The sequence below is a fragment of the Echinococcus granulosus genome, assembly GCF_000524195.1.
Source record: "Echinococcus granulosus chromosome Unknown EG_S00016, whole genome shotgun sequence".
Lineage (NCBI taxonomy): Eukaryota > Metazoa > Platyhelminthes > Cestoda > Cyclophyllidea > Taeniidae > Echinococcus > Echinococcus granulosus.
The window spans coordinates 1,031,414-1,054,979 of NW_020170396.1; the positions used below are offsets into that span (position 1 = coordinate 1,031,414).

Here is a 23,566-nt window from a genome sequence, read left to right on the forward strand (position 1 = left end):
TTTTCAGTGGGCATTCACGTTGAATTGTTGAGTTGAAAGTCTGCCCCACGCAATTTAGCTATTATTGCTCGAGACATAAAAGTGTGGGGTTAGCAATCCAAAAAAATTCACAGAAAAAGGAGGCACTTTTTTGAAGATAGCCAGTTCGTAGCTGGACCCCTAGACTGCGGAATGGCTGGGCTTGACATGATTTATTAGTCAAAGTGGAACAATGTGCATGGAGCGGTGAGTTGAAAAGAAGCTCGCTCTTTGCCGGCAACAGCGCAGTCGACGTTGCAGGAGGCGGCGTTGGTTCAATCAGGAGTTGGCTAAGTTTGCCGTCATTAAATTATCGTCATCAGAACCCAGCCTCCTCCATTTTTTTATTAAAATTGATGGAATTCGGTTTAGTCGCGTCTGATCTAATCTGCTTTGTATAAATGAAATGGAAAAGGGGATCAAAGCCTGCCGCCAAATCTGCTTTCTCGGGTAGCACCTAGCTGAATAGCCCAATGCGTAGTTCGTCACACCAAACAGGTCTAACTTCTCGAGCGATTTGATACTGCTCCGGCCGCGGTGGTTGGTCACATCAAAGGAGTTCTAACGCTGAAAAAACTACGGAGGCCTACAAAACCGATGCAGAAGGGATGAATATTTTAGGCGCGAGGAGACGGAGCATTTTACTTGTGAACTGTTGAAAATTCATTCATATTTTTTTTAGTTTTATGACTGTTCAGTTGGTTTTCTTAGCGTAGGTTTTATGTCGCATTTGCGAGAACCGAAAACTGTGACAGAATGAGAGACTCGAGCAGAAATTTCTACTGTCTAAAATGGGTGGAATTGGGTGATGCTGCGGTGGCTAAAAATAGCCATGCACACTAGTAGGTACTAAATTAACTGCCATTGAGTTTTACGTTCTTAAAATGGGTAGCTAGCTAATTTCAGCTATCATTGTGCTGGGTTCATATATCTAGCATTGTCAACACCTCACCTACACTCCATTGTCACAGCACACTAGGCCGATCCAGTTCGCGATACCTCACAGCAGTCTCCTTATACCATTGAAGAAGGAGACCTTAATCAGTCGATTTGTGTCTATTCATGAAGTCCTACCAATGGAGAGGCAGCAGCACTTTGGACAAAGGTGAAATTCAAGCCAGATTTGAGAAGCTCACTTCTGCTTAATTCATCCCTCAATAGGGGCTGTGAAGAAGACGATGGAGGTTGCTGAAACATCCCTCGTTACCTTTTCATGCCGTTTTGCGGACGCGTCATAGCTAACCATTTTGTTGACTTCCATTTTAACCTTCCAGTGAATTAGCCAACCACTTTATCCATGAAGCTTAACCACGGCTTAGTGACACGGAATTTACATTCTGTGGGGAACAACCATTCCAGTGAAATGCATTAACAATGTCGATTTCCCTCTATTTGATAGCACTATTCACCACCAAGTGATGAACTGATTTGGGGCATTTGATAGGCACCCAAAGCAAACACTTGACTTGGGCTTGATGGGACGTGGGAGCATACCTCAACATCACCTCCACCGATATCAACCAAGCCACAGTGGGCACGTGAATGTTCTTGAAGCAGGGCCACCCATGACAGTTTAAAAGTGCCCAAACGTCAGCTCACCCATTTTCAACGAGCTATTTTAACGTCTATAAAAACCTGGTCTTGTACGACTTTCGAATTTAGACACACACACTAAATTCTTCCGAAAGGCAATAAAATATAGTTGGAAAATTGGCAGACATTGTTTCCTTGTACTTATGCAGGGTTTAGTACAGTGAATCATTTCTAAGAACTGGGTAGTGTTGACTTTTCGAAAAGTTTTAATTACTATTGTCTACAGTTTCAGTCCTGCTGGTTTGAAACTGGTAATGTAATTGCACCACCTCCTCTTGTCCCCAGTCGCAGTTACTTTGTTCCTTCAAACGACTCCAGCTAACATTCAAGACAAATTTATTTCTTCCATTACTCCCATATTTCTGCAGAGAAATACCACCAGATTAGTGGCTTTTAGAGCTGAAATGAAAATCGGCGATTAAACGGTACGTCATCCACGATTGAGACGGGTTTTTGGATGGCAGCATATGGGAAAACTCTCATTTCTAGTTTATCTAAGTTTTTTGAGCTTTCAGGTATTCTTGTCTCACGGTGGTTCCCTAATGGGTTTTGAATTCCTAAAGATTAGACTTAACGCTTCAGTGATCTGACATCAACTTTTCTCCTCCACTTGCTCTGTCTTAAGGATATTTCTTCACACTGAAATAACCGAACATGCTACTTGACACCTTTAACCGGTACAATAGATCATTAAATACAGAAAGAGATTATAATCTCTAACCTTTTCCATAGGTTTTCACCTACTTTGGGTATGGAAACTTTAAGAGTGCCTTTGAACTTATTCCAAGAAAAGCAACCTTTTTAACATATCTGTTTTTAAAAAAGTTTTGCCATATACCACAGCTCAAGACCTCACACTACCTTGATTCTCCTCGAGGTAAGTATAAAGTTTCGTCGGGAGGAGTTTGGTATTGATATTAGTCGAGGCAAGAGATCTAAAATGCGACGCCAGTCAAATGAAGGCAGCTGTATCCGAGGCGGACACGTACAAACTAGACTCAACCGATAATTGGCAGAACAACTTAGATGCTGACCAAAAACTACAGCACTACTTACAGAATGTTGTGTTATTTTAACAATGTTATCACTTTTTTCCAAATAGTTTTTCAAGAGTGAAGTGGAGACAGAATAACACATCAGGTAGCAATTGACAGATGCTTAATCTGCAATCAACATTAGATACAAAAATGTGTGCAAATTTCTCCTAGCAGAAACAGTTTGATAAAGGTGGCATCAACACCCAACACCTAATACATTAATAAAGAAGCCGTCATCAATCATGTTTCCTCACCGCAACCTTAAAATTGCAAAGTACGAGTTATCGCGGTGGCGGTTGGGAGGTCACAGCTGTGTCAAACTAGTGTCACTTATATATGTTGCCCTGTTTTCTACTGAATTCGTCGTCACAAATATGTGACATGTCAATTATCCGCTTATAAGTGGTAGCGAAAAGCGTTATGCGAACACAGTGGTTGAGCTTATAGCAATGAGGTACCTGCAGGAGATTCTCGGTTGGGGAATAATTGCAGAATCTAGCCTTTGAGCACTAGCCGAATTGGTAACTTCAGTGCTAGTGTCATATTAGATTAAAATACATCCGCGACTCTGGTATTGAATATTTCACATAAGGTAGCACATATGATCTCAAAGCCTAATGAAACAGGACCCTTATGAATGTGCCCATTAGAAAGGGCATTTGAAGGTGTTGAGCCCCCAACTCAAATGCTCCAGACTCGGTGCAAGTGCAGGGTTAATTAAATTTCAATGTTGTCATCACATGCAGACATTAAAATACAAACTTTTACAGCCTAACATAAAGCTTCCTCAAACGAAATTAACAGCTTCTGTATGCTGAGTGTTAAGACTCCTTTTTGACACAACTGTTGCCCCATTAATTATCTCCTGCACCTGCTTTCAAGGTGAAAAAAACTACTTATTTTCACCTCTTTCACTTATACAGAGTAAACAGCTTTTGTGCTGGCCGAGCACTCAGTAACACAACCCACGTACCAAATCTCCTGAGATAACTCCGAGCCTGCGCTTCAATGAGATTTGCATCGTCAAATCGCATATTCGTAGCTCAGGGCCTATTTAAGAGGGGATGGAAGGAATCTCAGTAAATGTTAGTTTGTTGGAAAATATGCTTCCAAAACTCTTTAGAAGAGGGGTTTACGGCTAAATAGGAGGTTCATCGAGGGGCGAAGATTGTGCGTGAAGAGGAATAACCAGACACTATGGGGAAAGTAGCACACAGGTACGCGAAAGGAACGTCGATCGCACAACAGAAACACCTCAAACAACGCAACATCATGAAAATCCGTTTGCATAGCCTTTTAACTGAGTGGGCGAAAAATTAGCTCTGAAAGGTTGAATATGATCATTTCGACGAGCTTAATTGTTTCTTTTGTCACTTTAAGGGATTAGAGGCCAGCATCTTTCAAATGAGGTCTAATGCGATGAATTAATGTGTATGGAATATGTACCCATGAGGCGGAATGTGCGTTGAGTTTGAATTTCCCAAAGTGGTGATAAAATATTACCACGTACTTAATCCACCTTAATTTGTTTCAGAGAACGTATTTACCCTGTGATATTTCACAGAATGCACTGGATGATAAGTTTACAAGTACTTGGAGAATTTACAGTCTTGACATGCAATAAGTGAAGCGTTTCATCTTCAGGTAGGGGTGCGGTAAATTTTATATAAGCTAAATGACTTTTCATAATGATAGATAGCACTTTTACATCCAATTTCTGAGTGCATTTGTAGGTAGTGATAGCCTTTTAAGCCCTTTTCATTATGATACTTTTTTTGACGGACCTAATTCAGTACTACTGAAATTCCCCTAACATAGCGTCGATTCGTAAAACCGCATTTTTGAGTAACGCTTTCGTCCTTCAAACATTTAACAGGGACTTGTAGATTATGCTTAGTTACCATACATAAACTTCAGACTTACATTAGAAGTTTAAATCACTTTCCTTTCATAACGATTAGAAACTCACTCAGAATGTAGGCCATTTACCACATCGAAGGGGTGGCATGTGGGCGGTACTAGAGGAAACGAGAAAATCACTCTTAAGCCTTAAAGTATAAAAAAGAATCTTTTTATGCCTTTGCTCATTCATTTTCCTCTCCTATAGACATGGGGCAGATAGCAGCCAGTTGTAATTCAGCTTAGGGTTGGGGTTTGTCAAACATCAGCAGCACGACGTGGCTACTGTTTTCTGGCTAAATCATTTATTAATAACGGATCCGCTACGATTCCTCACTAAGCTGGAGAATGGGACACCTTCAACGCTGGTTATTACGAGAAATGAATAATGGAAAACGTGGTCCTTCGCGTGGCGCAGAAAGGTCTGCGCCGATGTCTGGAAAGATTGATGAGAACTGAAGGATCAAGATGCATTTGTTTGGCCAAGTACATATTGGGAATGCAATTTAACATTTGAAGAACAATTGAAAGGGAAACTTACGCATTACTTGCACCTAAAGTGAAATGTAGTAAGCAGAAAGGCCAGTATTTGTTTGAAAAAAAAGGCAAATCTATCTGTAAACATCTATTCTAGAAGTACACTGTGGTGCTTCCACGATCGGTAGCGATGAAAGAAGAGCGTCACGAGGAGAAGGACGAAAGAGACAAAGAAGACTAGAGTTGGCCAGAAGGCCGAATGGAAGATGGTTTGAGGTCGGTGAAATTTTTTCAACAGTGCCTCACGGCTGCGGTACTTGCCGGAGACAAAACAGCGGAACTTGGCGCGCGAGAGTAGACGCATTCGAAAGAGTTCAACCACGTATTTGTTGTCCTCCGGTCGACGGTAACACGTGGACGTGACGCACTAAGCACAAAGAGGGCACATTTGATGCCTTACAAAAAAGTTTTCACTTTCTTAGCATTTTTCTCCGAATCTGATTGAAGCCTCAAGAACCAAAAGGGAATTACTTTTGTTTTAAATAAACTTAGAGGGGATGATCTTGTATTTTGAGGGTGAACATATTTGCAAAATATTAGGTAGCAGTGTAGTGCCTTGACGGCTCGTTTAACTGTACGTTTTGGTTACGCGGGCACTCAAGTCTTCGCAGATGGTGCTTCCACTCGACGGCATGGCCTCTGGGTCATGCCAGTAGCCTCTTCGCCCTTCTGTATGTCAGCAATACATTTTCTACCATACAAACCTGACTTCCTGCAACTTCAGGAAAGACTGAGCGCTACAGTAACGATGTTAGTGCTCAGATATGCCATAATGTAGTGTTTATTGTCATGACACACGCAACGAGGTGCGACGCAAAGATTGTATCGCATAGCTGAAGATATGCACAGGCGATGGAAGTGGTGGAGCGTTTTCAGATGGAAAATGGAGAAACACAAAATTAAAAGTTAAGATTTATGCCACATTATCGACAAAAACCCGGGCTCAGCAGCATTTGCGCATTTCGAGTAGGAACAAACCTCGATTGGCCCCGGACACCTTTCCCACAGTTTAACAGATTGGTTGGAATTACCGTGGAATTTCAGTAAGAGAACAGATGAGGAAGATGCATCTCTCGTTTAATTATAGTCATTTCTGTTGTTGGTGTTTCGCAAGACCACTGGAACTTGAAGTAAATTAGCTTGCTTTCAGGGTAAGCATTACAAGTTGAGCCGTGTCTCCGCTTTGCTCATGGCTCCATTTTAGGAGGGACATTTGAGTTGCAGGCCGAAGACGCTCCATAAAGGTGGAAGATCCGATGAGTGTTAATTGCAGATTTCAATTTAAATGAGTGGTCAATGCGAATGTTGTCAGCCTTTACTCATTTACCGAGGCAATATGGTAAAATCCTCTTGCCAGCCTGCAAATTATATTGCTGTTCGACTTTTCGAAAATGCTTAATTTCGAAACAAAATACTTTATTAAAAAAGTCGTTTATTGAAGTATTGTGTTGTGGGAACTTGTACGAATTTCCTCTCCGCATGCATTTACAGATTTATCTAAATATGAGCAAAATTGCAACCATTCACACGGAGATTTAGCATAACAGATACAGCCTTAGCAAAAACACAGAGGATTCCAAAAATTATTCACATCAGATTTCGGAGTCTGAATTTGGTGCGGAAAGTAAGTGACGCAAAGTCTACCACTATGGTTAATGTGCACCAAAGGGCAGGCACTGCCTTAGCGTCTGCTCCGGTTATCCCCGCATAAGCTGGTTTTTTGTTTTAACCGATCCTTTACCGCAAAATTTAACCAAAATTAGGAATGAACTTATTCTTTTACGGGATTGTTAAAATGAAACCATCCCACAGTTCGAAAACAACCTTATAAAGGTAAGGAAATATTTAAAAGCATGCTTCGAGGTTGCCACAGCAACTGACGTGTCTTGTTTAGGCTGAAGCAGAGACTGAAGAGGCGTTTTTTGCAGCTTGGGAAAAGAGCCCGAGTCAGGCGAGGAGTCTCTACTCCCTCACAGTAGGCTAAACTTTATTGTTTTTTTTCTTCCCAAGGTCTAGTAATATTTGTTAAGTAATTTTTAAGAATCCCAAAATTCTCGGACCAATGCTTGATGGTTTTGATGTTGTCGGTTCTCTTATTATCAATTGCAACATCACGCCTGCCCATTTCATTGGCAATGCACAGGCGGGCGGCGTGTGGCGTCATCAGTAAAGCAGGCATCCCGATCTTCTGTCAAAGAATCACTTGTTTTAAAGTTTGTTATTGCCGAAACTTTTTCCAAATCATACAACAAATCTCAGTCCTTAGCTTGAGAAAGCTTAGCCAATGACACCTGCAGAAGTTATGACCGCGGACCTCGAGTGTAGGGTACTCACCGTGTACCAAAGTCCACCTCAATGATACATAGACAGTGATCAGCCTAAACAGAGTCTGCGTTTCCATCTACTGTACAAATTCAACCATAGCATAGCAAGCTGATCTAAAAAGGGATCACAAGCAAACTAAAATATCCCAATTTACTCATTCACCGTCTCCAATTCCATTGCAGACAACTTTCCTCCAACGTTTTACGCTTCTTTACTATCATCACAGGTGATGTAAACATGAGGCTGTAGCTGTTTATCCTGCACCGTAGAATTAAGTAAAGTGACTACTTCTCCTCGGTTTGCATAGAACTAGCGCTTTGCCAAGGTCTGTCAAGGCAAGTCGCACCTGAGCAATAATTGCCCAGCAAGAATGTTTTTACTGACAACAAAATTGGTCATTTCGTTTGATTGAGGGTCAAAAAGGAGGTAACATTTTAGACATAAAACACCCAAAAGGTTACCAAACTAGGCTTGCCGTTTCTTTTAAAAGCAACGATAAAGAAACGGTTATGCCTTAAAAGCTCCGCGCAGGAGCGCTTGGGAAGGCATTCCGTGTGGACACGGGTACCTTATCTCTGAGCACAGGAGAAAAATGCAAATAAATTCCACTTAATAGAAAAACAGCTAAGTCCAACTTCTAGCGGCTTATTGAGAGGAAGGAAGTGACAGCAAACAAACGCTTCAAAGTGATTGGTGAAGCATCTGTGAGGAGGCTACTCGTATACTGTAGTTGTTTGTTTGATACTCGGTTTTGGTAACAGTCCGCTTAGGGGCTCTGCCATTGTGCCTTTGCCGGGTAGCCTGGCCTCCGGGCCGTGCTAGTAGACCCGGATCCTACTGTATGTTGACAATACATATTCTGATGGAGTATTATGCCTTAATTAGTCTTCAGGGAAGTCTTGAGGAGCTACACATTCATATTCTTTTTAAAAGCCGTAATTTCGGCACACCAGGAAGCCTATTTGTTTTTGGAATTTTTAGAACTAACTAAATCACTCACATTTTTATCTAAAAAAATCTGCAATAAATCCACCAAAACAGTTTAAGTCTACCAGGGATTAGGAGCTGGGTGGCGCAGTCATGATTGAACGATCCACCTTTAAAACAATGCAAAAATTATTTGATTAATAGACAAAATTTCTTGTTTATTTTGGATCCATTGTGAATTTTTTTTCAGGCACATCTACTTCTAATTAAAATATTCGAAAATTTTGTGAATGAATCCCTGCTTGCCTTTTAGTTCTAATAAGCATAAAAAAAGGGCGCACAGCTCTGCTCAAGAACAACTTTATGGCGAAGGAAGTGCGTTTCAATTGCACTCAAGCCTCAGACAGGAAATGTCCCTCCAATTTTAATTTTAATGATGAATGTAAGTTCTTCATTTGTGACGAATGGACAATACGGTCTCCTTTACCTGCATACTCAAAATGCTAGGTAAGGAAAGACGGAGAGAAGTGAATGATGCTTCGAAGCTGAGGTCCTGCGTAACCTTCTCTCTACCTCGGATATTTTTGGTTGATGTTTTTGCCCCATTGGTCTTTAAGAAAGGGGTGGCGAACACCTATTCTCCTTTTTTGACGTAGGACACATAAAACTTGGTTTTTAGCCGGGAAAAAAAACCTAACTGAAGAGGGAGGGACGCATTTGAGTTGCTGATGAGATATTATTTTGAGGGTTTTCATTGCCAGTGGAGCTTGCCTCATTAAGTATGTTTATGGTTAGCCTTGCAAGTGTGACTGTGTTGAGCAGTGAAGGTATAAAAAACTGCCATAAGGCTAAATTAAAGGACTAATCTGGGGATCACGTACTCCTCGAGTGGAATAAAGACCAGGTATTAAGAATATAAAAAGTCCGAACTGCTGGAATATTAAAAAAAATCTCCCCATTAAATTTAGGCTATCCTTTCGAAATTCTGTCATTTAAAATGGTTTAAAACGTGTGCTTTTCTTTGTACATCGCAATCTGTTAGACATTAAACAAATCACATTTTGGCATCAGTGTCAGGTTAATGCAATGACAGACGATCAAGCTAAACTACCTGATGGAGTCATTTAAATGATAGATTCGTCAACTGAGATGCATCCATCTAAGGAAATGCAAGTTTCAGTTAACCTTCAACTGAGGCTTTACACTCAGTGAGCTCGTCATCGCTTGCATGCCTTTCGACAGGGGTACGCAAGGAGTGCGCCATCCTCCTCCCCCCGAGACCTCCAAGTGTAGGGAAGACGCAGTCATTATGTTGTTGTGATAAAACTTTTGCGCTTTTAATTTTAAAGCCAAAAAATGCAGATTCCGTGGTGTAGTTTTTGATTCATGAGCACGAATGCAAGCTTTGGCGAAGCCTTAAACAATCAAGATGTGCTAATTTTAGAAAAATCCATTTATCCATGTAATTTGTTACATTAAAGGAAAGAATTAAGGAAATGCTACATGCAGCCATGTTTTGAATTTAAAGTAACCTGAAACATTACTAACCGATACTTAAATTATTTTTTTTGCGTTGGTCTGGGTGAATCTGATGTAGCATCTCCACAGTGTGTAAGCCTAATGCGGGAACGTGCATGTGACTTCTCGGACTTCTACCGAACGGACGAATTTGGGAAAAAGAAAAAGGCAGAAATTCGACTCAAGACAGCTGCAAGTGGCGGGATCTATGCTCAAATTTTTAAGCAAAATGACAGGCTATTTATTACAAATCCAGCGGTTTCTTGAGGGCTGAGACAGTTCCACAGCACACGAAAGCCTAAAGGCGATGATGAGCCAATTGAACTTCAGTGCCAGTGCATAACTCACAATAAAATAAAATATCTCCCTTATAAAGCAACACAGCTCAGGCATTTGGCAACTCATTAAACTGGTTCCAAAATATCGGTTTGATAGGAAAAGCAAGGCCAAATGGGAGGGGCAATAAAGCGGGCAACTCACCCCATATTTTTTGTAATTTTCGTGGGTTCCAATGGTATCGAAAAGTTTGGCACTGTGATTCCGGTTTTCCCATTCGTACAACGCGTGCACCTTGAGACAGGGGAACTGAGATCGATCCTTTGAGCATTTATTCTCGCACCTAAGCATGGGCATGTCGGGTTCAATGTAGTGGAGGTAGCAGGTGGCCTCCTCAAAGTATGATTCATGCAGGTAGGGTAGGATGACGAGATTGATGAGGATGCATTCAATGATGAGGGATATGGTGAGGGTGGTGAGGCAGACTATATACACAGTTTTGATCAGAAGACCAGTACAGAAGGTACCCACAAACTGGTCAAAGGCGGAGTAATGCGCACCCCGACTCGCAATGGCGTCGCGTCTGGCATAGGTTCTGCGATCCCCCAGGTTGACAGGCCCATCCGGAATCAGCATGATCATCGACACATTGATACCATGATTACTTTCCCTCCCCCCAAGGTTCTGTACTAAGCACCAGGCCAATTTGGGCCGGCCATGCACGCGTACCGTTAAAGTCATGCTCCAGCCAATGGAAGGCGCGCTTTTTCGAAATCTGTTATTTGATTGGTAGGATCCCTGCCCATTTGATACATCACCAGGTTTGGTTTGGAAAAGATCCTCATCCAAATGATGGAATGTGTCGAGCAGAGCTGGGTGGAGAAAACTGGTAATGCTTGGAGAATGAAGTGGGTTTGAAGATAAAAAGTGTTTTTCCCGCTGTTTCAGGACACCTTGACCACTTTAATGGATTTTGCTTTCACGGGAAGGAAAGGAAGGCATCTCTAGAATCACTTTTTTAGGGATGACAAAGCGATAAAGAATATCAAGAAGTAACGTTAATTTTCTACAGTTGTTTACAATTGGCACCAGATTTTTTCGCCTTTGGTAAGCACTGAAGGGACTGCGTAACTTCGGCGGGGTGGTGAAAGCACACCCGTGTTCCTACAATTGTATTTCCCTTGTTATCATGGAAACGTTTTAAGTAGATCCTGCGCATACTAGGGCAAATCTATAGTTGGTTTACAGGGACCAGTTTACCAAAAACTGCTGAGAGAGCTTTCACCTCTGCAAAATTCCGAGCAATAAGTTGTTGAGACCCTCTATTAAAAATGGCTTATTTTTTACCAAAAATAAAAAGCTCATCCTATACGCAGATGCCCGGAGTACCCTTTTTCTAACCAAATATAAAGCTGGTTTTATTTCAATTTGAGAATCTAGGTGAAGCAGATAGGGATAAAGAAACGCACCCTTACTTCAGTTGGTTTCCAGCAGTCAACGCTTCTGGCTGTAGTGTGGAGTTCATTGCAATCACCTAACTAACTACTGACTTTATATCAAACCTCAAACAGTCTAAGACACAAAAAAGAATGCCTACTTGCTTTTCGGGACGATCCACGCATTTCAGTGAAATGTCAGGGACGCATCATCATTGGCTGGAGTAGGTTACGAGCAGGAAAGAAGTGGAAAACTTGTGAGTTTATCAAGATTTGACAACCAAACGGCTGACTGTTTGGAGATGGTGTGACTTGACACACATTTGGGCCAGTTCGCCTGTTCAGTAACAGACATGCAAAAAGTAAAGTAACTTAAAGGACAGCGTTTGAAAGGAAAAAACCTTTTCCACATGGTGACAAAACTCCCTCTTTAGACTTTTGGCACGATTATTTTTAGCCATTTTAGTTAGGACAATTGTGATTAGATGACACTTTGTCATGTCGGTAAAAACCAAGACAAGAAGCGGGGCTGTCTTTTCACCTTGCACGGAAGTCGTATGGGGAATCCACAGAAATGGCCCTCGTCTGACGTAGTGATTTCGTCTAGTACGAGATCATAGGAGGGCTAAAAAGATTTCCGGCTAGATATTATTACCTTTGTACATATAAAACTGAATAAATATGCAACTGCGTTGGAAACATTGAAATCCTTGCGCGAAATAGAAGGCACAACGATCGCAACAATAGGAAACCTTTTGCAGTAAAGCAGCCCGAACTCGAAGTAGGCAGTTGTACCAATGAATGATTCGATTCACGGTTATCAGTAGCGAAGTACTTACTTTATAATAGAGCCTTTCTCACACTTTCTTGCAGACTTTAGGCCAGTTTTCTCAGTAAGCAGTGCATCGCCGACCTTTCGCACGTCTTTTCGCTTCGGACCGAGTGCAAAAAATAAAGATTAATGTACGTGGGAATAAGTATGCATGAGATTGGAGCGTAGGTCATTTTGGCAAGGTTTCATCATCTAAAATTTTCCCACAAGGGAGAATATCAAAAAAATAAGTTCTCAAGTGCTCACTTCTAGAAGTAACAAAAAATGTGCTTCGGCCACCCGCGCTGCTAGGTTAAAATCAGTGCCCGAAGGGACGCACGTGAAAGACCGGAAAGATATTTGCCGGAATTTATTTATTATCAATTTTAAATTAAAAGGGAAATTCTGTGCAAATACAAAGGACTGAATATGCTCAATTTTGTCTGCTTCACGCTTGGAACACGCAAATCGGGAGACGCAAAACGGGTCTAGACAACATGGAACAAATCCAATTTCTACAGTAGGTATAGTAGTCGCTTTTCCATTCTACTGACTTATAGAGGAGAAGAGCTTGCTCGCTCATTCATTTATTCTTTCCCTTGGTAATTCATTCATTTAGTTCAGATTTTCTTCTCACTTTTAGTTAATTTTCTGATTTTTGTGACGCATGCTAAACAGTTGACAAGATTTACTATGTGATCCGATGACTTTTCCCTCCCTTTGATTGCAGTTCTGCATTGTAAATGTTGCGTTCCGTCTCCCAACAAACACTCCCCCTGCTTTGTTCTGGTGATGTCAAAATGACAAACGGCATTTTTCCACCCAAGTTGGAATGCTATCCATATTTTCTTAGATGTTTGCTGAGAATAAAATGCATTACACTTCTAAGGAGCAAGTGACTTGGTGAAAGATATAAATAGAATTCTTAAGCTACAAATCAAAACAATGGGCCTCATGACACTTCGGAAAAGATCGACTTAATACTCAGTTTTGCCTCACTGGGCTGAGTATACATCCCTGAAGATTTTATTCAACTTCCACTGAGGCGATTGAAAAACGTCAGTGTGCATCCTTTTGAGTTGTGATAAGCCTCAAGAGTAATATCACAAATTATTTCATGGAACGAGAACTTTAGATCAACCAAAGGAAAATTACATCTTAGGACGTATTTGAACTACTTCAAATGATACACGCTGGCATGCCCTTCCCCGTGGTACCCTAATTTGGTAAACTGAGACTCCTTTACACCTTTTGATGTTTCGTCGACACATTATATTAGTAACGTGGAGTGAGCATTCAATTGAAATTCCGGTTCTCCAATTCATTACGAGTGCACCTATCCACGAAGGAATAAATCCTAATTGACTGGTCATGCCAATGCCACCACGCTAAATAGGTCGTCACTTCACCAGAGGTAGCTCCGGGTTACCGTGCGAAACTAACCTAATGTGTGTGAAGAGCCAATGAAAATAGTAATTATACTGTGATACAACAAATTACAATACACAGCTTCGGACTGATAAAACATCCGGATTTCAACCTCGTCTTAAATTAACACTATGAGGTCATTTCAACGTCCTCTTTGGTAGCAGCTTTTTTGTCTTTGCTATCCCGAAAGCTGACCGAGTACATCTGAGTGGCCTCCTTGTAGCGCTGAATGTCGCTGAGGTAGTCCTTATAGTCAGGTGCCATGTCGCTCAGGTAGGAGGGATGAACGCTCACGGAGGGAAACCATTCGGGCAGCATGTATGGCTTCAGCCACCCCACTAGTGGTGTCGGGCCAGTTCGGTAAGAAACGTCGCCGTGGTAGAACAGAATCCCATCCAACTACATCGATGGTGATTGAAGAGATAGAAGCGTCAAATGGACTGATGCAAGAATATACCTACTTAGTTTTAAAAAGTAAAAAACATAATTATGAAGTGCTTAGGAGCTACTGCAATGGTCCAATAGTCCGATTTGCATTATTGTAAAAATGCTACATCAGCTTTGGGCACATGTTCAGGCATGCACTCGTCCCCCAAAAAAGGGTTAAATGTCAGGAATAAGTCAACAATTGTGTCCCCTTTTCGGAAAAAGTCCCATTATGAAACCACTAAAGCAGCGAGGAAGTCTTCAAACATCAGAGGAACGTTCAACATAAATGTGGACAAAGAATATACAGTACTTTGAAAATGTCTCAAATAAGCTCCCAATCTTGAAAGTGGGTTTTACGTAGAGATGCTGAACTGAACAGTTCAAAATGGAAACGACGAATACATCCCAAACTGCACTCGCATGATGCACACCTATACTCAGATATCATTGGGATAAGCGGAGATTCAAACAAACTTCATACGTGTATTAAACCTAGATTGAGCATACTTTAATGGAATAAGCTGGTTCATATACAACTTTTGGGATCGCGGTGCGAATATTAGAATTAAGACCTTAAAATAGAAATGGAGAATGGCTTAAAAACGAAAGGTGTCACAAATAGGTGGAGCTTCAGCTAAACGAAAGTACATCGACAAAACGCAACAAAAAAAACAGTGGGAAAGACAAAGGAGAAGCAGGCTTTAAAAATCCGTTTCACTCTACAAGTGCGTGATACAATCAGGGAACATGCTGGTTATGAACCAAAAGAATATACAGACTTTGGCAACGCATCCACCGGACACAAACAGTGGAAGACAGCTTTTTAACCAAAGGAAGAAACTAAACCCACTTAAGCCAGGGCTAATATAAGAGTTCAACTTTCAGCCTAGAGAATGGAAAATGAAGTTAACAATTGGCTACCTCAAAGGGAGGAGGAGAGGAGAAAATGGAACTCAAGGTCTCCGAATCACAGCTGTAGGCAGGGACAACTTCGAACCGAGCCTACAAGAAGGCATTTAAATTAAAACACAATTCAACCAGAAAAGAAAATTAGACGACAGCGACGTACTATATCGTTCGGTTCGTAAGCCTCAATCTGCTCCCTGTGAAACGATTCCAACCATTCACAGCGTTCATGGAACTAGAGAAAACAGATAGTGTATGTCGTTAAAAAGGTAAACATTACATAGCAAAAAATGATGCCTTCCAGTCGCGAGGAGTTTGTCTGAGCCCCAGAGAAAGCAAAACTTTCAAGTGTGAATTTCGTTAAAGCCAATAATCCGCATAGACGAAAGTAGGATTTGACATTATAAGAAATCTCAGCCTGTTCCTTCGTGAAAGAGTGCTCACACTTTGAAAAACATCGAAGAGCGTTACCGAGATTCTGTACAGCAAACCTTTCACAAAAAGTCCCATAGCAAGTATTATTATGACAAATCTAGATATGCCACTGCCACAAAATCGAGAATTGATAAAGCGCAGAAAAATGCGATGTGGATACGATGATTTATAACAGAGCCTATAAGAAATAAGTTTATTCCACTGTGACTTTTAGATCCAGAAAGGGCAAGCCGCTAGTCGACATTTCCGATTCGGAAGATCCCATATTCCAGGTTAAATGATTTTGCTTTAAGAAACTATTTAAATTATAAAAAAGCTGTCATAGATGCTACAAGCCCACGACCAACGAATTCCAAACAAAGACTCATAGAATGGAAAGCCAGTAAACACCATGGGAAATATTTTTTACCCGCAGTTGGACGTAGGATGTTGATTTGAAGCAAACTAGATCGAGGACCATAAAGATGATATTACCATTTGGAAGCGAAACCGGTGCATCTATGATGGATCGATCTGCTTCATGTGTCATGGTGGCAGAGGGTATTCCGAGCATAATGCAATCCAACGTTGTCTCATAGCGATGCATCTGAGATGAACTTTGTCCGAGACCACCACCAGGCAGCCGGGTCAGCATGGTCGCGAGGCACAGACCTGTTCGGGAGTAGACATTTGTCTGACCCTAAAATGCATGTGAAGGTACTCACTAAAAAGGTAAGCCAAAAGAACGCTCGTGATGAAAAATGATGGAGGTCAGGTGCAAATATAAGCACACAAGTGACAGTTGTATGACGAATACAGATACCTACCCACCTTAGCGGCAGTGACATAGACATGACGGCCTTTAGGACAGAATTTGAAAAGGTACTCTGTTTCGAAATTCGAGGGCATAAAAAGAAACCACTCCGCAAGCATAAGATAGGACTGCTGTTTATTCCATTGGCGCTTTTTGGAACCACTTCCAGGCTTCCCAAAACGTAGACTACCTTTCGTAGGTTCTGGATCAGATAAGCCACGACTGTCATCAAACTTAGCTCTGCGTTTTTTCCGGCGTCGACAATTAGCAAGTTCGGCTCTCCAGCGGCGTTCTTGATCAATTGCATAACCTGCGTTCTTGTACAACAAAAATCTCGGACAATCCGATGTTTCCTTAACACTCGTTGATACCTTTTCCACACCAGACATTGTAGACAGTTCGAAAGAGAGGACATCAATCGAAGCTTCTTCGTCCATAGCTGGAAGCAACTGCGGTTTGAAGTCGAAAACCAAATCACAGGTGATTAAAATAAAAGCGGTTGTATTAGTTATAAGTTTCGTAGTTTTTATCTAACCTAAAATTTAGCTACGATCTCTACAAAACTTTTCTGCTTCTTTATTTAATGACCTCCAAGGACAATTGTCTCAAAGCATTTGATACAGATCGCAAATTCATAAGTCTAAGAGTTTCTTTTTAAGTATAAGATAAATATCGGAAAGGCTATTGCAATAACAAATTTTCCAACTCACCCGCAGCATTTTTAACCTGTAGCTATAGAGGTTTAGCTAGATATAACTAATGACAACATAAAATTCAAAGTTTTAAATTTTTTATTAGTTTAGATAACTATACCAGTTCGAATTCTTTGCGTAGCACGAGAGAGATTTTATTCGTTTTTCAAGGTTGATTTAGCGAGAGTTACCGGTTAATTTGACATAACTTTGGCTGCATTAGCCTTCGTCGGCTGGTTCTACATCTTACTGAGGAGATGGTTGTTTCGTGCGTCGCCATATTAAATTCCATTTTGTGGATTTTAGTTTGGCTGATTACTTGGCCACTGTCTCTTGTATTGGCGGTAATTGAAGTCCTTTTGATTCCATTATGCGTTTGCTCTACAAAGGTGAAAGATGTCGTCGAAGAACTCGACCGAATATCAAAGGTGCGTTTGGCTAGGGATAATTTTTTATCATGCCCTTTTGTCACGGTGTTTAACCTGAGTTTATCACTTGCGCTGTAACACATTTGTGCACTGTGAGTAAGATGTGGGCTGGTATCCTTTGGCAGAAATTCGTCTGCTCCTTGACCTTATATTGATCTAATGTGCTCTTGCGTGGTATGTGCGGCTATGTAGAATTTGTGAGTGTGATTTAAGGACACATACCCATTGCATTCTTGACAAATACCTTCGTTTCTTCTCGTTTGCTTTTGTTCTCTCTGTCATACGGTTTATTTTCTTTGATGTCTTGAGATTGTTACTTGAATTGCTTCATCGTGCATTATTCTCTTATTTTTCGATTAAAATGCATTTTTAACACCACATTTTTACGATATGACTCGTAAAATTCATGCTTCTATTTACCTTACAACCATCAAACTATAATTAGTCTACCTTTCTTCACTAAAGGCCCTCGCAATAATTTGTTTTTCAGTGGTTTGCCTTCGTGCCCATGGAGAACGCATGCAAAATGAAGCCTATCCGTCCCCATCAAGACATTCCCGTCCCAACCGATGAGTCGGGATCACCCGACCTTGTTTAGGCCTGTTTTTTCTCGATCCCCTTTCTCCCTAGGCACCTATTGAGCGTGTCCGCGCTGCGCACTCACCTGATTATTTGCATGCACAAGATCATGTGTATACCAAATCGTCCATCATATCCTTTAATGCTTGTGTGTTCCTCTTTTTTCCGCATTTTTTCTCTGATTTCTTCCTTTTTTTGCCCTGTGTTCTACTTCTCAGGCATTTCATAATTACTGAACGCCTGTTTGCGCCACTTTTTACCGTCCCGGTGAAGAAAACAAACACACTTTGGTTGTCGTGTCGTGGCATTGAAATTGTGCAGCTTATTATAATATTTTTGCTTTGAAGGACTTTTAACATAAATTCACACGGGCCTTGAGTTCGTCGGAATTCCGCTGAAGTGGTGATTAGATGAAAACCGAGTCTTGGAATCCTGTCTTTTTTGCGGTTTATGGTAAAATTGCTTTTGGTTTTATTAATAGCACTCAGCGAATGGGAGTATGGTACAGGAGTTCACTTTGGCGGGCCTGTTGGCTGCAGGTCGACGGGGTAGACGTGCCCTAGTGATATGTGGCGTGTGGATCGCACGCATTCACCCACCATCCGTGGCGTATGAATGGACGACAAGATGTACTACTTATGCGGGCAGAGCTAAACCACTGACAAAAGAAACACCAAATCATGGCCTCCAGTTCATGGGTTGAGCCACACAACTGATTGGTCACGAATGGAGTGACTTAGCTCTTGGGCCACTCATGCATGTAGGGGTTCTGTTTTTGCTGCGGCGACCAGTGTCGCAACTGCCGTCCCTATTGCCTTCAATTCGATTTGTGTATCCCCGAGCCTGATTCTCCTTCTGGCGCTAGCGCACTCTGCAAGTGCACTAGTTTTGGCAGAATTAATGATCCTCGGAGGTCGTCTGAATGTCGGTGAAAGCGCTCATTGCCAGTTCCTCTACCTAAATGAGTACTTAGCTTTTCTCCATTACTTGCTACTGAAGTGTTAGCTGGGTTAAGTTTTTTACCTCTTGAATCTTCTAATGATAAATGGGTCGGGCGTGTTGTAAGTCATTTACTTTCACTGATCTACGTGTTGTGCGATTAGCATTGCATGATCCATATGGCGGCAAAACCTGCTTCACATTCTGCAAATGCGTTCATTTCTCTGCTTATTGGGTTGTTTAGATTATCTAGTCCGTAGCTTATTAATAAACATTTTTTTCTACACAAGTAATCACGTGTTAAGTGGGAACAAGCTGTTGATTCCATAGGTTCGCTTGCAGAGCAGTGCGTTCCTGTGCTGCGCTTTTTCTTTTGGCCATACTGGCCTACTTTGATCTGGTTTCTGGCTGGCGATACCATCATCACAGTCTAACTATTCAACCTTGACGTATGGGCTTAAATAGCCGCATGGGAGTTGTGAAAATGTTCTTCAGAGATTTTTTAGCGGTGGTCAACCAGTGCTAACGCTTGTTCACACTAGAACCTTAAGAGCGTGCTTTTTATAAGCGGTGGGTGCCAACCGTGCTATCAGCCTGTCGAAGTCATATAGGTTTTCTTGTCTAAACCGGCACTACTGATATGCTAATTGCGAAATAAGTAGTAAAAATAACTTCATTAGATGAATATTTAAAGCGCTATCCTTCGTTATACTTTCCCCGATTAAAAGACAACAGTAAAATTAGTACTTCTTTTGCAAATTGCATTCAAAGCTGGCTAATAACTCTAAGTGTTTCTAATGATGCCTATTTCCCTGAGGGCTACACCCATAAAGGGAATGCAACAAGCTCAGCACTTCCCTCTTCCACCTCTACTTTAACATCCTTGGAACGTGCAGATTGGCTTGAGGAGGACACCTTTTTTTGGTAATTATTGGAAAAGTGTACCAGGATTAGAGGTTATATGGGGTTAGTGTTGGTTTCCCCTTCAAAGGTTGCGTGCGTCCTGTCAGTCACGAGGTTCGCGCATGCTTCCCGCTTCTCATCTAAGGCGTACATTCAACCAAACGCGTATTACCTGGAGCTAGTTATTGGAATCTAGAAGTCTGGACAACTACAAAATTTGTATCTCCATATAATTAGTCGACGCTATGGGCGTCAATTTACATATGGGAATATTGCGTAGCACGTGGCGTCTTCTTAGTAAGGAAAAGAGCTGGGCGGCTATAAGTGCGGCCTGAAAGCAGTGTCATCAATACTGAAAAGTTGGCATAGTCTAATATATCATTAAATAAACTTCAGGTCCCGCAAGTCCTCCTCCTCCCATGAACACCTCTCTCAGCGCTGTTATTCGTAACTCTTCTATTTCAGTCATCGCCCTGTAATCCGTGCTTCACAAGCCACCCACAAACCATGGACGAAGTTCACACGTTACTTTTTAAGTTGGTAATGGATTGTGTCGACTTCAATAAGTCTACATATTCTTCCTCTTCATGAACAATATTGAGGAGATCAATTGATTGCCTTCATTTGGAATACGAGAGTGAGGTGACTGCCTAAAGTGGAGGCAGTTTCGATAACCCCACTATTGTGAGTGTCCAGATTCAACCATTCGCCGCTGGCGCCTTCTTTTCGTTTGATAATCATCGCATTAATCAGAGTTTTTGCTCTTTCAGGTTGGGGCTGTCTACATTACCAATTTGGAAATGTCAACTAACTGAACGCGCGATACCTCCCCCACCTCCTCATCAGCGGGATAGGACCCATACAGATATGCCCGAATGGTATTAAAGTGAAAAAAGTGGCTAGGAGGAATAGATACTAAAAATTCCCCCCATTAAACTATTTCAGAATTCATGTCTTATTAATTAATAGTGGTTTCAAACCAGCATTCCTACTACTAGCAATAGATACACAAGATAGCCAGCACATTCCCTTTCCCGCAATACAGTTTCCAAACGGGCCGGTGCTCCTGATCCAGTAGAATTACCAGGAACGATTGGTGACGTCGCGGTCATATATCTCATCAGTTGCACGTAAATTAGATGGATGTCATGGTGGGCTCGTGGGTGTTTCTCCTTACCACACTGAATAAGTTGTGTTGGCTGGCGCGGGAAGTTAACCAAGGGGGGCGCAGGGGCGCCGCTCAAAAGGGGAGGGAGCAAAGTAGTACCGCGGCTGTTTGCTTAGCTTTTCGTTTTATTTACTTGGGCATTGAAGGGCACGGCTATTGTGCTTCCATTGGGCGGCGTTGCCTCTGAGTCATGCCAGCAACCGTCCAGCCATTCTGTACGTTTACAATACATATTCTGCATCAGTATCATGTCTTCTTTCGTCGTCAGGAGATTCGGACCGCTACAATGACATCAATTTGACGATTTACATAATAACTATTTAGCTTCTTTGTACACTGGCTTGTAATTAAATTCTACGCAAATTAAATCTAGCATTTTGATGTTGAACAGGTTCTAACACACACCTGATGATAGGTTCCTAAAATGCATAGGAATTATTGAGAGGTCTCTACCGCCAAAGCCGTCCAATTTTTCGCTTTGATTCTGATTTAGGTTGTTGCATGGTCAGCTAATTTGACTGCCTCATATGGTAAAAACGGAGTCCCATTAAGCCTTTTGGCATCCGATTGTTGTATTTCCACTGCGAATTCACTATTCTTAGCAGGCGAAAATTAACAGCGATTAGATTTCGGTGCCTTCATGGATGACCTTCTCTCTAGCTCACGGAATCATATTACTTCTTGCTAGAATAATGTCTTGAATGTTTTCTTTCACTGAGTATGGTGGATTTTGAAGCGACAAATCACACCCCCTAGCCTCCAGTCACTCGAGCCCTAGCGCATCTATATCAAACATGCAAAGAGAGCCTGCAATGGTCTTGGCTCACTAATGTGATGAAACCACCCGTTCTGTTAGACGCACTACGCCTTGCATCAATTCAGTCAACGAGACTCAAGGAGCTCATTATTTTTTGCTTATTGTAAGTCGTTCCTTCCTGTTTCTGGCACTAAGGCTTATGTCTTGTTTTCGTCTTTTAATCGCAGGTTACACTTATTCACACAACTTTATTATAGGAGGTATCCAACGGCCACAGCAGGTTGGCATATTGTCTCTTTAAATTGATCCAAGTCTGGTGTTTTAATGAAGCCTACCCAACACACACTGTCAACACCAAAGTATAATGAGTTGACTTGCATGCTCGATGAAAGAAAGGGGGTGTTTAGAACATGGGCTGTGACAGAAGTCCCCTGCTCGTCTTGTCTTGCAACTTTTTTTTCTGCGCCGTTTGTTTTACGCCACCAGTGGTGTTTTGGCATTGTAACAGGGTTGTGCAAAAACACAACTTTGGAATACACGTGTCGCCAGCGTGTGGGCGCAGATTTGTCGAGTCCATAGTGGACAGCCAATACGCCATCTTATTTGTTACTTTGTAAGGGTAAGTTATACTACTTTAAGTGCGTTCGATTGTGTTCTTGTGTCTAGTACAAATTCAGTCTCATTGGTAAACTACAGGCTGTGAAGCCGGGTGATTCACATTAGGCAACTGCGATTTTTTACGTTAACACTAAACCAACTACTTGCCCTTTCCATATGGATCTCCCTTTCAAGAGAATTCACTTTCCAGTCCGCTTTCTTCCCCCTGTAAAACATCATTTAGATTACCTCCTAGTTTAGATTAGACATTAGAATAAGTACTGCAGAAAGGGTATGTGATGAACAATTCAATATTTCTTTACTAAATCCTGGAGATTTTAACTATCAAATAATCTTAGCATTGGCATTTTACGAGGAATTAGGCCGTAGTACAGCATGTGAGGGAGTCATCGATAGAGAACCAGAAGTAGACCTATGCAGATTGGAGTGTTTAAACCCATGGGAATTAGGGGTGACTTTTTACGATCACAGATAAAACAAGAACGAACTCATTTACGGACCCCAGGGTGTGTACCAGATCTTCCCTTTGGCCTATCTACCACCTAACTTTAGGGTAAAAATGTTGGGATCTAGAAATAAAATAAGTGCAAGGCTATAGGGTAAAAGATAGGAGTAGGCAGTATAAAGTTACAGGAATTAAAATGAGCTCTGGTGCTAACACGTGAACAGAAAGAGGTAATTCTGCGAAATCAACAACTTCAAGAATATTTGAAACGACTTTTGTAGCGGCATTATCTGAGTGAAATCAGCACTTTTACTACCTTAATTAATATGCTAATTTCGTTTTTATGGCTGCTTGAGAGTGGTGGAGCTGATCTGTTCAGCTCCAACACGATTTTGGAAGCGATTCACAAAAATAAACTAGGCAATATCTCGTAGCGTCCCGAGACCCCCTGCAGACGAAAGAAGACAAAATACTCGGGCAGAACATATATTCAGCGCAGAGAAGGTGACTGGGCTATTGGCATGGCCCAAAAGGCCAGCCCACCCAATGAGGTACAACGGGGCTGATTCAAAGTACAAAAAGTGGCGCCTCACCAGAACCGAGGGATAAACCACTATCGTATTACATAGCCTCCCTCCTCTTTTGAGCGTTGTCCCCGGCGCTTCCGCA

At 41.6% G+C, this 23,566-nt stretch overlaps 2 protein-coding genes across 2 annotated transcripts; one reads left to right on the forward strand and one right to left on the reverse strand. All coding sequences in view use genetic code 11, as the record gives it.

The window, feature by feature from the left end:
- Positions 1-5,172: 5,172 nt before the first annotated feature.
- Positions 5,173-16,805, reverse strand: EGR_03240 (Snurportin-1; the record flags this gene model as incomplete). The annotated part of the gene is made up of 7 exons (XM_024492489.1): positions 5,173-5,451; positions 10,335-10,814; positions 14,001-14,204; positions 15,156-15,236; positions 15,304-15,375; positions 15,985-16,254; positions 16,386-16,805. The coding sequence occupies 7 exons, from the start codon at positions 16,803-16,805 to the stop codon at positions 5,173-5,175; spliced, it is 1,806 nt and encodes a 601-aa protein (XP_024353163.1).
- Positions 16,806-17,317: 512 nt separating this feature from the next.
- On the forward strand, positions 17,318-18,086 carry EGR_03241 (hypothetical protein; the record flags this gene model as incomplete). The annotated part of the gene is made up of 2 exons (XM_024492490.1): positions 17,318-17,488; positions 17,979-18,086. The coding sequence occupies 2 exons, from the start codon at positions 17,318-17,320 to the stop codon at positions 18,084-18,086; spliced, it is 279 nt and encodes a 92-aa protein (XP_024353164.1).
- Between the last annotated feature and the right edge of the window lie 5,480 nt (positions 18,087-23,566).